This window comes from Crocuta crocuta, unplaced genomic scaffold, assembly GCF_008692635.1.
Source record: "Crocuta crocuta isolate KB4526 unplaced genomic scaffold, BGI_CrCroc_1.0 scaffold26, whole genome shotgun sequence".
NCBI lineage: Eukaryota > Metazoa > Chordata > Mammalia > Carnivora > Hyaenidae > Crocuta > Crocuta crocuta.
The window spans coordinates 9,731,925-9,746,678 of record NW_027532249.1 but is presented as its reverse complement, the minus strand read 5'-3'; the positions used below and the strand labels follow the sequence as shown (position 1 = coordinate 9,746,678).

The 14,754-nt window shown below is 36.4% G+C and overlaps 1 protein-coding gene across 3 annotated transcripts in view; it reads left to right on the top strand.

The window, feature by feature from the left end:
* The window catches only part of SMCHD1 (structural maintenance of chromosomes flexible hinge domain containing 1), a 141,649-nt gene that overhangs the window by 77,077 nt on the left and 49,818 nt on the right, over nucleotides 1-14,754 (top strand). For 2 of the 3 annotated variants that reach the window (XM_077778159.1, XM_077778160.1), the window contains exons 30-34: nucleotides 1,865-1,990; nucleotides 4,028-4,107; nucleotides 4,337-4,494; nucleotides 5,998-6,113; nucleotides 6,695-6,759. In XM_077778159.1, coding sequence (XP_077634285.1) covers nucleotides 1,865-1,990; nucleotides 4,028-4,107; nucleotides 4,337-4,494; nucleotides 5,998-6,113; nucleotides 6,695-6,759 — 545 coding nt within the window. The remainder of the gene's footprint in view (nucleotides 1-1,864; nucleotides 1,991-4,027; nucleotides 4,108-4,336; nucleotides 4,495-5,997; nucleotides 6,114-6,694; nucleotides 6,760-14,754) is intronic. The other variant, XM_077778161.1, reaches the window with a different exon arrangement.

Genomic DNA, 14,754 nt, shown 5'->3' with positions numbered 1-14,754 from the left:
TCCAGTGATTCGTCACTTACATGTAATACCTAGCGTTCATTCCAACAAGTGCCCTCCTTAATTCCCATCACCCACTTAGCTGTACCCTCACCCACCTCCCCTCCAGCAACCCTCCGTTCTCTGTATTTAAGAGTCTCTTACTGTTTGTCTCCCTCTCTCTTTTTATCTTATTTTTCCTTCCCTTCCCCCGTGTTCATTTGTTTTGCTTCTTAAATTCCACACAAATGAAATAATATATTTGTCTTTTCTCTGATTAACTTATTTCTTTTAGCATAATACACTCTAGCTTTATTCACATTGTTGCACATGGCAAGATTTCATTCTTTCTGATCACCAAGTAATATTCCATTATATATGTGTACTGCATCTTTTTTCATCAGTCGATGGGCATTTGGGCTCTTTCCATATTTTGGCTATTGTTGTTAGTGCTGCTATAACCATTGAGTGCATGTGCCCCTTAGAATCATCATTTTTATATTCTTTGGGTAAATACCAAGTAGTGCAATTGCTGGGTCATAGATTAGTTGTATTTTTAATTTTTTGAGGAACCTCAGTACTGTTTTCTCAAGTGGCTGGATCAGTTTGCATTCCCACGAACAGGGCAAAAGTGTCCCCCTTTCTCCACATCCTCACCAATATCTGTTCTTTGCTGAGTTGTTTATTTGAGCCATTCTGACAGGTGTGAGGTGGTATCTCATTGTAGTTTTGATTTGTATTTCCCTGATGATGAGTGATGTTGAACATCTTTTCAAGTGTCTGTTAGCCATCTGGATGCCTTCTTTGGAAAAGTGTATTCATGTCTTTTGCCCATTTCTTCACTGGATTAATTTGTTTTTTGGGGTGTTGAGTTCAGTAAGTTCTTTATAGATTTTGGATACTAATCGTTTATCTGCCACATCATTTACGAGTATCTTTTCTCATTCCATCAGTTGCTTTTTAGTTTTGTTGATTGTTTCCTTTCCTTTGTAGAAGCTTTTTACCTTGATGAGGTCCCAATAGTTCCGTTTTTGCTTTGGTTTCCCTTGCCTTTGGTGACATGTCTAGTAAGTAGTTGCTGTGGCCAAGGTCAGAGAGGTTGTTGCCTGTTTTCTCCTCTGGATTTTGATTATATCCTGTCTCACATTTAGGTCTTTCATCCATTTTGGATTTATTTTTGTATATGGTGTAAGAAAGTGGTCCAGTTTCGTTCTTCTGCATGTCGCTGTCCAGTTCTCCCAGCACCATTTGCTAAAGAGGCTGTCTTTTTTCCATTGGATACTCTTTCCTGCTTTGTCAAAGATTAGTCGACCATAAGTTTATGGGTTTCTTTCTGGGTTCTCTGTTCGTTCCATTGATCTATATCTATATGTTTTTTGTGCCAGTACTGTACTGTCTTGATGGTTATAGCTTCGTAATACAATTTGAAATTTGGCATTATACCTCTAGCTTGGTTATCTTTTTCAACATTACTTTGGTTATGTCTTGTCTGGTTCCATACAAGGTTTTTTGTTTTTTTTTTTAATTTTTAAAATTTTTTTTATTTATTTCTGAGAGAGAGAGAGAGACAGACAGCATGAGCAGAGGAGGGTCAGAGAGAGAGGGAGATACAAGATCTGAAGCAGGCTTCAGGCTCTGAGCTAGCTGTCAGCACAGAGCCCGACATGGGGCTTGAACTCACTAATCGTGAGATCATGACTTGAGCCGAAGTCGGACACTTAACCGACTGAGCTATCCAGGTGCCCCTCAGAAGTTTATTTTAATAGATGAAGACATTTGTGTCTAGAACTGAGATAAATTAAGTGATCATTTTATAAGTGTACAATAGTAATTATATTGTTTGGCACATATGTTTTATTGCTTTTGAAAATACTTATACCTGTTTTAGTCCATTCCAGTGATTAATGGAAGAGAATTACAGAATCCTCTCATTGTTCAACTTTGTGATCAGTGGGACAATCCAGCACCTGTACCACAGGTCAAAATAAGTCTTGTGAAACCTAACAATTTAAAGGTAAGTTTTAAAACTTCCTTACATCCTTCCATAATTTTTGTCTCCTTAAACATCTTTACGTAACATTTAAAAAAAGTCCTTATGTAATTTTCATCTACTTAAAATTTTTCATTTTTAAGGGTTTCATTGCTGTGATAATGTTATTAGATGTCACATTTTTAAAAATATAGTTTATATAACCTTGCTTATTGCTCAGTTTTCAACTTAAAGATTTTTCATAATTATTTTGAGGAAGTAAACTTTATATTTTGCAAGCAGTGTAATAAGGGGCAATAGTCTACAGTTAGGAGTCTTTGACTGCTAATCTGTATTTGGGTTTAAGATTAGAATGAATAGATGACACTGAGAAAGTGAGTAAAGGCAGATATGACCTGCAGTATGGATTAAGGAATATGCACTACTTGGGAAACTTAACAAGCTAAGGGTAATCAAAAAGCATCATGTGAGTACCTGCCCTCCATACCTTATGGAGAGCTACCAGGGCCTGTGCATAGCTGCTAGACGTATATACTGAGTTGTATTCTAGGGTGTGGGGCAGGCACGAATATGGCCTTATAATGTTTGGGGGCACAGAGTGCTTGATACCAAGAAGTCCTAGATTAGGTATCACCTGTTTACATGAGCCCTGGAATAGCCAGCTACTTAGGTTCTAGGGGGGACGTGAGGTGCCTGGTACAGAGTTGGAGGCCCTTCTGTGAGGGGAAATGGGAGAAGCTGCTAGTCCCTTGCAAATTTGTATTTTGACATAGTCCCTCCTAATGAAGTCAATTAATTTGTCCCAGTCAGTTTGTTACCAGGCAACACAGACAATTCCTGGGGTTGTCTTCAGCCAGGCTTAAGTATCCTTCTACAAACATTTTTATAATTTTAGCATCTTAAAATAGTTGAGATTATGTAAATGTTCAGTTGTCTTAAAATTAATCCATTAGCTCAATAAGAACTGACAGATTTTCAGGAACTGACACATTTATCTTAAAAGTCATATGAGAGATTAAAATGCCAAGAATGGCTTGTGATCCACATAGACTTGTTTTCATAGAAGAATAATCAGGGTCAGAGGTCTTAATGCCTTTTAAGAAAGACTATGGTATTGCTGCTATTCAGCCTGAAATAGAAGACATGCTTCTCGGGTTTAGCAACAAGAATTTAGGACCCAGATGGAAGAAATACTTTGAGAAAGATGGGTTGAGAGATAATGGATCAGAGGGTAAATGGGTTAAGTAAAATAAAGGATTTTATCCTGTCATTTTGATTATTCCTTCTCATTTTTGCCTAATTCCTTGCTTTTTTGCATGTATCTATCATCTGATTTTTAGGTTCCATTAAGCAAAAATGAAAATGAGGATTTAGGAAAGTCTGATATTCTGCTACAATAGTTTACAAATTCACTTTTGTTGTCAACATTTGCATCTAGGATAGTTAAACTGATTATTTTCTACCACAAATATTAGTCTAGTTTCACAGAAGCATTTGTAGAAGGCTGAAAGATTTTTTTAACCAATGATTAGTTCTACTGATTTTAATTCATTTGAAAGTGAAAGCTTGGTTGTCACTAAGAAGGTAGTGTTGCAACAGAGGTCTAAGGAGCACATTTGAGTAAATGTTAAGAGAAAGCTGAAGTAACAGTGGACATGGTATCTTGATGCCTTGACTTAACTGTATATTTATGTTTATTTCACCTGTGCCATTCCCCCACCCTACCTCTTCAACCCCCTTTTTGGATTGTGCTTTCAGTGCTTGTATAACCAAATTTCATTTGAAATATCATTGCTTTTGAAGCAGTGAACATTGAATTCAGCAACTTAAAACTGAAATAATTAAATTATAGTTTAATTGATCAAGATGAGGAGTTGTCCTTTTGGTTATATAATTGCATATTACATTATTTCTAGTTCAGATTAGGAAATCAAAGATTTTAGAAGTGTGTGCAAATAAAAATTTTTAAATAGTAATGGAGGAGAAGAACATTGTAATGGGGAAAAGAATTTGATCTCTAGAGTTTTCCAATTAACCGTTTTTGTTTTGTTTTGTTTTTAGCTCACTCCTTCAAACCAACAACATAAAACAGATGAAAGGGGCAGGGCTAATTTGGGAGTGTTGGGTGTTTATGCCCCTAGGTAAGAACTAAAAGTTTCATAGTTATTAGTCATTTAGAGATTACGTTTTCTTATTCCTTGCTGAAGTTAAGAGTAGTAATTAGTCTTCTATTTAGTGTTAGGTAGAAGATGGAACTGAACAGGAGTAGAGAGGTTTTGTAAATAAACTTTGTATAAGTTGTCTTAAGTTTTAAGCTATAACTATAATGTAATTAGAACTCTTTGTCTCCCTTTTTCTCCCTCGTGTTAGAGGAGAACATGTGATGCAGGTTAGAGCCATTTATAACAAAAATAACATAGAAGGACCTATAATTAAATTAATGATTCTTCCGGACCCTGAAAAACCTATTCGTCTCAATATTAAATATGACAAAGATGCTTCATTTTTAGCAGGGAGTATTTTCACTGGTGAGTAAGTCACAAATTTTAAGTAAATTTGTAATGATAATTGCTTTGTGCATTAGTGGAATAAATTATTCTAGATAATAAGCATGAAAAAAAACAAGCCTGCATATCATTTTAAATGTTAAAGAAAGTGTTTGATTTAACTATATCTTCTTTCATCTCTGCATTATACATTCCTTTAATGGTCAAGAAAGAGCTGAAAGTTTATACATAAACTGAGAGCCTCTGGTAATAAAGTTTGTGTTTGTTCATTCACTGGATTGTGAAGTTCTGCAAAAGAAAGATGGCAGGAACTATGGCGGCTTTATTAAATAGATGGTAATGTCACTTTCATCCATATAGAACCAGGATTGTTTAATTGGATGAAAACATCAGAAATTATGATTAAATATTTCAGAACAAAAAACATTTCCTAAATGTCTACAATGTCCAGGCACTGTATTGGGCTCTTAATTTCAGTAATGATTACAACAGTTTCCAATGAGTTCTAATGTAGAAGACACTTATGTAAGCAGATAATTCCAGTGTAGTCTTCCTGTTTTCAATAGGAAATGTATTGATTTTATATGGATGATTTTCTTGAGAACCTCTGTCTTCTTGAAGGATGAATTCCTTTACATAGTTATAAGCAGTAGAAACAAGCAAACCAAAAAGTTTAGATTAGAATATTAATAACTTTTAATAATTGTTACATATATACATAGTCTTTGTACTCCAAATTTTAAATCTGTTTCAGGAGGGAAGACCTATTTCCTGTCATTAAAAAATTATATCCATCAGGGGTGCTTGGGTGGCTGAGTCGGTAGAGCGTCTGACTCTTGGTTTCAGCTCAGGTCATGATCTCACGGTTTGTGGGTTCCAGCCCCATGTTGGGCTCTAAGCTGCTGGTCCAGAGCCCACTTAAGATTCTCTCTCCCTGCCCTGCCCCTCCTTTTCTGCCTCTTCTGCATTCTCATGTTTGTATGTGTGCGTGCGCACTCTCTCTTTGTCTTTCTCTCTCTCTTTCAAAGTAAACTTTAAAAAAATTACATCTATCATATGGCTGCCACGTGAATGATAAAAGGGGAACACTGTATGTAATAATAGTTTACTACTGTATGCTATTGAAAATCATAAAAGAAACGCTGTATTCTCAGAATACGTAAAGCACATGATTTATGACCAGTTGCCTTAATTCTGTGTTGCTGAGTATCCACAGTCTAACCTTTTTGGTCTTGCATGGTAGAACTTCTAGCATGGTAGATTGTGAAAATAAGGCAAAAGATTAATAATAGTAAAGATGTATGTGTTAGATTTCTGGAGGAGATTTAGCATTAGAGTTGTCTGTCATGATTTGTACATTTTTTATAGACAGATTATTGGGGAATGCGGATTACAGAATGGTTTTGTTTACTTCAGAGTTTCATTATTAACATTTTAAAAAAATGTACACTGTAAGACATACAGTTATTTAACCAAATCCATTAAATGGACTAGGAAATAATTGTTTAATATTCACCATGACAGATTTTATGATTACTGTTATTTCTGAAGATGACAGTATCATCAAAAATATTAATCCAGCACGTATTTCCATGAAAATGTGGCAGCTGTCTAACAGTGGGAACCGACCACCAGCAAATGTAAGTTCTGGGAAGCATTTTTAGAAGTTAAAATTAACTCAATGTTTAACTTAAAATTATATGTAATTTAATGTAAGNTATATATGTATGTATATGAGTATATCAGAATTCATAATTTATACTGTCAGTCCCATCAGGCTGCTAATACCATGTCATCCCCACAGAGATCTACTGTGTACCTTTTAAATGGTATGTCACAGGGACACCTGGATGGCTCAGTTGGTTAAGTATCCGACTTTGGCTGAGGTCATGATCTCACAGTTTGTAGGTCTGAGCCCTGCATTGGGCTTTGTGCTGACAGCTGAGAGGCTGGAGCCTGCTTCGGATTCTGTCTCCTTCTCTCTTTCTCTGCTCCTTCCTTTCTCTCTCTCTCTCTCTCTCTCAAATAAACATTAAAAAATTTTTGTAATGATTGTCACCATGACTAATCTCATTATTGAATCTTAATACATTGTAAAGATATATAGCTCTGTGTGTTTGTATTTATAAATCCATATGTGATCTGTATTTACATTTAGTGAAAATATAAAGGTTTCATCCTGATTTCTCCCTCCCCTCCTTCTCTCCTACTTCCTTTCTAGGCAGAAACATTTAGTTGTAATAAAATAAAAGATAATGACAGAGAAGATGGCTGCTTCTACTTCAGGTACTTCTCAAGTCATTTCATATTTTTATGTATAATTTGTTATAAAGTGATTTCAGCCTTCATGGTTCAGCTTGGAAAAAGTAATTTATGATTGAAAAGAAAATGTTAGTGTTTTAATTTTTTTCAGGAATTATTTTGAGAAAATGTGTATTTTGTTTGTAAGCTTTGTAAAATGGTTTGGGGGAAGAGTGTTGTGATAGTTATATTAGCTTTCAAAACTATGATCAGAAAAACTTACATTATTTTGCCAGAGCACTTTATAATGTATAGATTTCTATAGTTCAAAACTTAAAAGGTATGAAGCAAAATAGGTAACTGAACTAGGTTTTTTACAGTTTCACTCAGTTACTTTGAATTGAATTCACTTGAATTGTTGCTCCTGTGCTCTGGACCTCTGCTGTGAAATGTGAAAATTTTTTTAATATATTTTATTCTCAAGTTAGTTAAAATACAGTATAGTCTTGATCGATCACTTACATATAACACCCCAACAAGTGCTCATCCCAACAAGTGCCCTTCTTAATGCCCATCACCCATTTTCCACACCTTTAACCCCCTCACCCCCATTAATCCTCAGTTCTCTGTATTTAAGAGTCTCTTTCCTTCCCCATGATCATCTTTTAAGTTTCCCCAATTTACCTATGAGTGAAATCATGTGATACCTGTCTTTCAGTGACTTATTTTGCTTAGTGTAATATCCTACGGTTCCATCCACATTGTTGTACATGGCAAGATTTCATTTTTTTTCATCACTAGATAGTTTTCCAGTGTGTGTGTACATACATATACACCACATCTTAATCCATTCATCAGTTGATGGACATTTGGGCTCTTTCCATAATTTGACTATTGTTGGTAGTGCTGCTGTAAACATTGATGTGCATGTGCTCCTTTGAATCAGCGTTTTTGTATCCTTTGGATAAATTCCTAGTAGTGCAATAGGTGGTTCTAGTTTTGAATTTTCTGAGGAACCTTCCCATGTTTTCCAGAGTGGCTGCACCACCAGCAGTGCCAAAGTGTTCCCCTTTCTCCACATACTTGCCAACATCTGTTGTTTCCTGAGTTAATCTTAGCCACTCTGACAGGTGTGAGGTGGTTTTGATTTGTATTTCCTTCATAATGCGTGATGTTGAGCATCTTCTCTTGTGTCTGTGTGCCATCTGGATGTCTTCTTTGGAAAAGTGTCTATTCACATCTTTTGCCCATGTCTTCACTGAATTATTTGTGTTTTTTTGGATGTTGAGCTTGGTAAGTTCTTTATAGATTTTGGACACTAACCCTTTATCCAATATGTCATTTGCAAATACCTTTTCCCCTTCCATTGGTTGCCTTTTAGTTTTGTTGATTGTTTCCTTTGCTGTGCAGAAGCCTCTTTATCTTGATGACGTCTCAGTGGTTCATTTTTGCTTTTGTGTACTGTGACTCTGGAGACATGTCAAGTAAGAGGTTGTTGCAGCTGAGGTCAAAAAGGTTGTTGCCTGTTTTCTTCTCTAGGATTTTTATGGTTTCCTGTCACACATTTAGGTCTTTCATCCATTTTGGATTTATTTTTGTGTATGGTATAAGAAAGTAGTCCAGTTTCATTCTTCCACATGTCACTGCCCAGTTCTCCTAGCACCACTTACTAAAGAGAGTTTTTTTCCATTGAATATTCTGTCCTGCTTTGTCATATATTTGGCCATATTTTTGTGAGTCTGTTTCTGGGTTCTCTATTCTATTGCAATGATCTATGTGTCTGTTTGTGTGCCAATACCATACTATCTTGATGATTATAGCTTTGTAATACCAGTTAAAGTCTGAGCTTGTAATGCCTTCCACTTTGGTTTTCTTTTTCAACATTACTTTGACTATTCGGGGTCTTTTGTGGTTCCATACAAATTTTAGGATTGTTTGTTCTAGCTCTGAGAAGATTATTGGTGTTATTTTGATAGGGATTGCATTGAATGTGTAGATGGCTTTGGCTAGTATTGACATTTTAACAATATTTGTTCTTCTAATCCATGAGCATGGAATGTTTTTCCATTTCTTTGTGTCTTCTTCAATTTCTTCCATAAGCTTTCTATAGTTTATAGAGTATACATCTTTTACATCTTTGGTTAGGTTTATTCCTAGGTATTTTACATTTTTTGATGCAATTGTAAATGGGCTCAATTACCTAATATCTTTTTCTGTTGCTTCATTATTGGTGAATAAAAATGAAACTGATTTTGGTACTTTGATTTTATATCCTGCGACTTTTTTGAATTCATGTACCAGCTCTAACAGTCTTTTGGTGGAGTCTTTTGGATTTTCCACGTAGAGTAAGTATCATGTCATTTTGGAATAGTGAAAGTTTGACATCTCCTTTGCCAATTTGGGTACCTTTTATTTCATTTTGTTGTCTGCTGAGGCTAGGACTTCCAAAACTGTCAAACAACAGTGATGAGAGTAGACATCCCGTTGTGTTCCTCATCTCAGGGGAAAGTGCTTTCTTGTTCTCCATTGAGGATGATTCTTATCTGTGGGCCTTTCATATATTGTTTTTATGATGTTAAGGTATGTTCCTTCTATCCCTACTTTTTTAAGGGTTTTTGTTAAGAAAAGATGCTATATTTTGTCCATTGCTTTTTCTGCATCTGTTGAGAAGATCATAGGGTTCTTGTCCTTTCTTTTGTTAATGTGCACATTGTTGGATATATGAATGTTGAACCAGTCCTGCAGTCCAGGAATAAATCCGATTTGATCATAGTGAGAATAATTCTCTTAATGTACTATTCAATTTGATTTACTAGTAACTTGTTGAGAATTAAAAAAATTTTTTTAATATTTATTTATTTTTGAGAGAGAATCTCAAAGCATGAATGGGGGAGGGCAGAGAATGAGACAGACACAGAATCAGAAGCAGGCTCTAGGCTTTGAGTTGTGAGCACAGAGCCCGATACAGGGCTCAAACCCATGTGAGATATGACCTGAACTGATATTGTACACTTAACCAACTCAGTCACCCAGGTGCTCCTTGAGAATTTTCGCATCCATGTTCATCAAGGATATTGGTCTGTAATCCTTCTTTTTATTGAGGTGTTTGTCTGGTTTTACAATCAAGGTAATGCTGGCTTCATAGATTGAATTTGAAAGCTTTCTTTCCATTTCTGTTTTTTAGAATCATTTAAGAAGAATAAGTATTAACTCTGCTTTAAATGTCTGGTAGAGGGGCGCCTGGGTGGCTTAGTCGGTTAAGCGTCCGACTTTCGCTTAGGTCATGATCTCGCGGTTCGTGGGTTCGAGCCCCGCGTCGGGCTCTGTGCTGACTGCCAGCTCAGAGCCTGGAGCCTGTTTCAGAGTCTGCGACTCCCTCTCTCTCTGACCCTCCCCTGCTCACGCTGTCTCTCTCTCTCTCCTAGAAATAAATAAAACATTAAAAAAAAAATATGGTAGAATTCCCCTGGGAACCCATCTGGCCCAGGACTCTTCTATGTTGGGAGATGTTTGATAACTGATTCAATTTCTTTGCTGGCTGTAGACCTGTTCAAATTTTGTATTTCTTCCCATTTGAGTTTTGGTAATATGTGTTCCCATTTCTTCCAGATTGTTCAGTTTGCTGGCAAATAATTTTTCATAATAGTCTCTTAAAATTGTTTGTATTTCTTTGGTATTGGTTGTGACCTCTCCTCTTACATTGATGATGTTATCTATTTGGGTCCTCTCTCTTTTCTTTTTGAATTCCTATTAAAAACTACCTTTCTAAATCCCAAAGTATTTGGACTATTGTGTTTTCATTTTCATTGGCTTCCATGTATTTTTTAATTTCTTTTTTAATTCCCTGGTTAACCCATTCATTCTTTAGTTCTTTAATCTCCGTATTTTTGCGACTTTACAGATTTTTTCTGTGGCTGATTTCAAGTTTCATGGTGTTGTGATTTGAAAATATGCATGGTATGATCTCAGTCTTTTTGTGCTTGTTGAGAACTGTTTTGTGACACTATATGTGATCTGTTTTGGAGAATATTCCATGTGCACTTGAGAAGAATGTGTTCTGAATGTAATGTTCTGAATATATCTGGTAAGTCGACGTGGTCCAATGTGTCATTCAGAGCCATTGTTTCCTTGTTGATTCTCTGCCTACATGATCTGTCCATCACTGTAAGTGGAGTATTAAAGTTCCCTGTGGTCACAATATTATTATCTATACATTTAGTTATGTTTGTGATTAATTATGTATTTGACTACTTTATGTTGAGGGCATAAACATTTACAAATGTTAGCTCTTCCTGATGCATAGACCCCTTAATTATGATAGAGTGCTCTTCTTCATTTCTTATAGTCTGTTTTAAAATCTAGTTTGTCTGGGGCTCCTGCGTGGCTCATAGGTGGTTCTCCGTCCTCTCACTTTCAATCTTCATGTATCCTCAGGCCTAAAATGAGTCTCTTATATGCAGCACATAGATGGATCTTGTTTATTTATCCATTCTGATATCCTGTGTCTTTTGATGGGGACATTTAGTCCGTTTACATTCAGAGTGATTATTGAAAGATACAGACTTAGTGCCATTGTGTTATCTATAGGTTTCATGTTTGTGGTGATATCTCTGGTCCTTTGTAGTCTTTGCTTCTTTCCACTCACAGAACTCCCGTTAAGATCTCCTACAGAGCTCGTTTAGTGGCCATGAACTCCTCTAGTTTTTTTCTGGGAAGACCTTTATCTCTCCTTGCTGGATAAAGGATTCTTGGTTGCATATTTTTCTTATTCAGCACATTGAATATTTCCTGCCATTCCCTTGTGGCCTGCCTTTTTCACTGGAGAGGTCTGCAACTACCCTTATGTGTCTGCGCTTGTAGGTTAAGGCCTATTTGTCCCTAGCTGCTTTTAGAATTCTCTCTTTATCTTTGTATTTTGCCATTTTCACTATATATCATGGCGTTGACCTGTTTTCAGTTGATTTTGAAAAGAGTTCTCCGTGTCTCTTGGATTTGGATGCCTGTTTCCTTCTCTGGATTAGGGAAATTCTCAGCTGTAATTTGCTTAAATAAACCTTCTCCCGCTCCTCTTCTGGAACTCATATGATACGGATATTGTTTTGTTTCATGGAATCACTTAGCTCTCTAATTATCTCCCTGTGGTCCTTCCCTCTTTTTTTCAGGTTCATCTTTTTCCATAATTTTATTTTCTATTTCACCTATTCTCTCCTTTGCTGCTTCTGTCCTCGATGTCAGTGTATCTAGTTTATTTTGCATCTCATTTATAGCGTTTCTTAGTTCATTGTGACTATTTCTTAGGTGTTTGATTTCTGCAACAATAGATTCTGTTGTCTTCTATGCTTTTTTCAAACCCAACTATTAATCTTACTTTCTAATGTTTAGATACATTGTTTATATCTGTTTTGAGCAATTCTCTGGTTGTCATTTCTTCTTGCGTTTCCTTTTAGGGAGAATTCTTTCATTTCATCATTTTGGCTAAGTATCTGTCTTTCATGTGTTTTAATAGCTTGTTAGGTGTTCTGCACCTGTGACTACTACTATGTTAAAAAGGGGTCATACACTGTCCAGGGTCTGGCCCTTCAGGAAGTGTTTTTGGTGTGTGTTGCGTGCTATCTGTTGTTGCATTTTGGCCGCTCTATCCCACTGGTCAGTCCTCTGCAAAGCTCTTCCTTGTTTGTAGTGATGGAGTGGACCTTCCACCAGGTATGCTTTTGATTTGTTTGTTGAAGTAACCCTAGAAAAAAAGAAAAGGGTTGGGGAGAAAAGCCTAATCGCATACAAAGAGAAAAATAAAAAGGGAGACTTTCTAATGAGAAATTTGTTTGGCTTACTGAGGATCCTTTCTATGTAATGATTCACTTTTTTCTTGTTATTCTCCATATTCTCTTTTGTATTCTCTTTGTCTTTTGAAGGTTTGATTATAGTGTGTCTTGGTGTATCTTTGAATTCGTTTTACTTGGAATCCCTTGAGCATCTTCAGTATATACATTTGTAGCTTTCCTCAAACTTGGGAAATTTTCGACCATTCTTCGAAGTATTCTCTCTTCCTCTGGTGAGAGAGAGGACACTTAGTTTCTGTTCACGTTTATTCAATGCTTTCTCCTTTCTGTTCCTCAGATTCTAATATCCATTATGTTCAAATTTACTAATTCCTGCTCGAATCTGCCTTTGAATACTTGTAATGAAATTTTCACTTCGTCATTGTTTTAGCTCCAGAATTTGTTTTTGGTTTCTTGTTAGGTTTTCTATTTCTTTATCAATATTTCCATTTTATTCATACATCACTTTCTGGATTTTCTCCACATATTATTCAGTTCTTTGAGCATCTGTAAGACCGGTGTTTTTTAAATCCTTGTCTAGTATATTTGCCATCAGGTGTTTTTCAGTAACATTTGTTTTTGTTTTTATTCCTTTGAATGACCCATACTTTGCTGATTCTTTGCCTTGTGGGGGTTTTTTTGGTTAAAACTAGACATTTGGATCTAATTCTGTGGTAGGTTTGGAATGCATATTCTTTGTTTCACCCAGAGTTTGCTGAGTTTTATTTTTGTTTATTTTTTCAGTTGTTACTGTCACAGATCGGCCTTAGGTATAAACTTAAAGTGTTGTCATGTCTTTTTCTGATCCTTTCCCTGGGCATGTGTGGTCACTTTCTAATTTTCCCCGTATGTGCAAATATTTATGAATGTCCTTTAATGTCTGGTTCCCTAAAAGGAAAAAAGAAAATGAAGAGAAGGAAAGAGTTCTCACCCTTTAAGTGTCTTGGATATTACTTAAACTGGAGAATGAGGGGCTTGCAAAGTGTGGACTGATGCAGGAACAATGGCTATCTGCATTTTTGTCTGCTCCTCTGTGATCAAAGGCAGCAATCACAGCACCAATCCCCAGTATTCAGAGGGATTGGGTCCTTTTTGCCTACTCTGGCTCCAGTAAACTATGTTTAGACTGCTCCAAGGACATACAGCCTTCCATGGGGCTGGGAGGTGGGGAATGAGTAGCTACTTCTGTTCTAAGAGCTGAAATTGATCAGAATTCACTGTTACTTACTATTTTAGTCTTCAGTAACTTTCAGAGTTCCAGACAGTTACATCGGACGGATTCTGCCAGTACATTTGTTGTCTGGAAGGGAAGACAGATTCCTGGTGCTTCCTACTCCCCTTGTTTTCTCAAAATCCTGGGAAGAATTTGGAAAAGGTTTATTTTTAAAATTTCTTAAATCATCATCAGTAGGATCAAAATGATTATTATGTTAATATGTTCAAACTAGCCATACTGAAGGACCATTTCATTTCTTCAAATCTTTCATAGACACTCTTAATTTTTTAAAAATAAATACATCTTCTGAGTGTCCGCTTGTTATGAAGGCAATGTCAGATCACTGTTTCTTCTTTTTTTATTTTATTTTTTTAATGTTTATTTGTTTTTGAGAGAAAGTCTGTGAGTAAGGGAGGGGCAGAGAGAGAGGGACACAGACTCAGAAGCAGGCTCCAGGCTCTGAGCTATCAGCACAGAGCCTGACGTAGGGCTCCAGCCCACAAACCATGAGATTATGACCTGAGCTGAAGTCAGAAGCTTAACTGAATGAGCCACCCAGGTGCCCCTCTCTGTTGCTAAATACTTTTGAGTTTGCTTATTATGTTGAGACACACAAGCAACAAAATATACCATCACTGTTGTTATTTTACACTATGGTAACTTTGCCCTAGGTCTTTAAGGTGCACTCATGTTGTTGCATGGGACTCATTTAGACATCCAAGAAAGCACATACTGCCTTCTTTCCAGTCCACTAAATTGTCTTTTAGTATATGAATCTATTAAAATGTGTGGTAATTGGGCTGTTGCTTTGTATTCCAAAATATTTATTTTTTTAAAATTTTTTATGTTTTTATTTATTGCTGAGAGAGAGACAGCGTGAGCAGGGGAGGGTCAGAGAGAGAGGGAGACACAGAATGTGAAGCAGGTTCCAGGCTCTGAGCTAGCTGTCAGCACAGAGCCCGACACAGGGCTTGAACCCACGAACTGTGAGATCATGACGTGAAC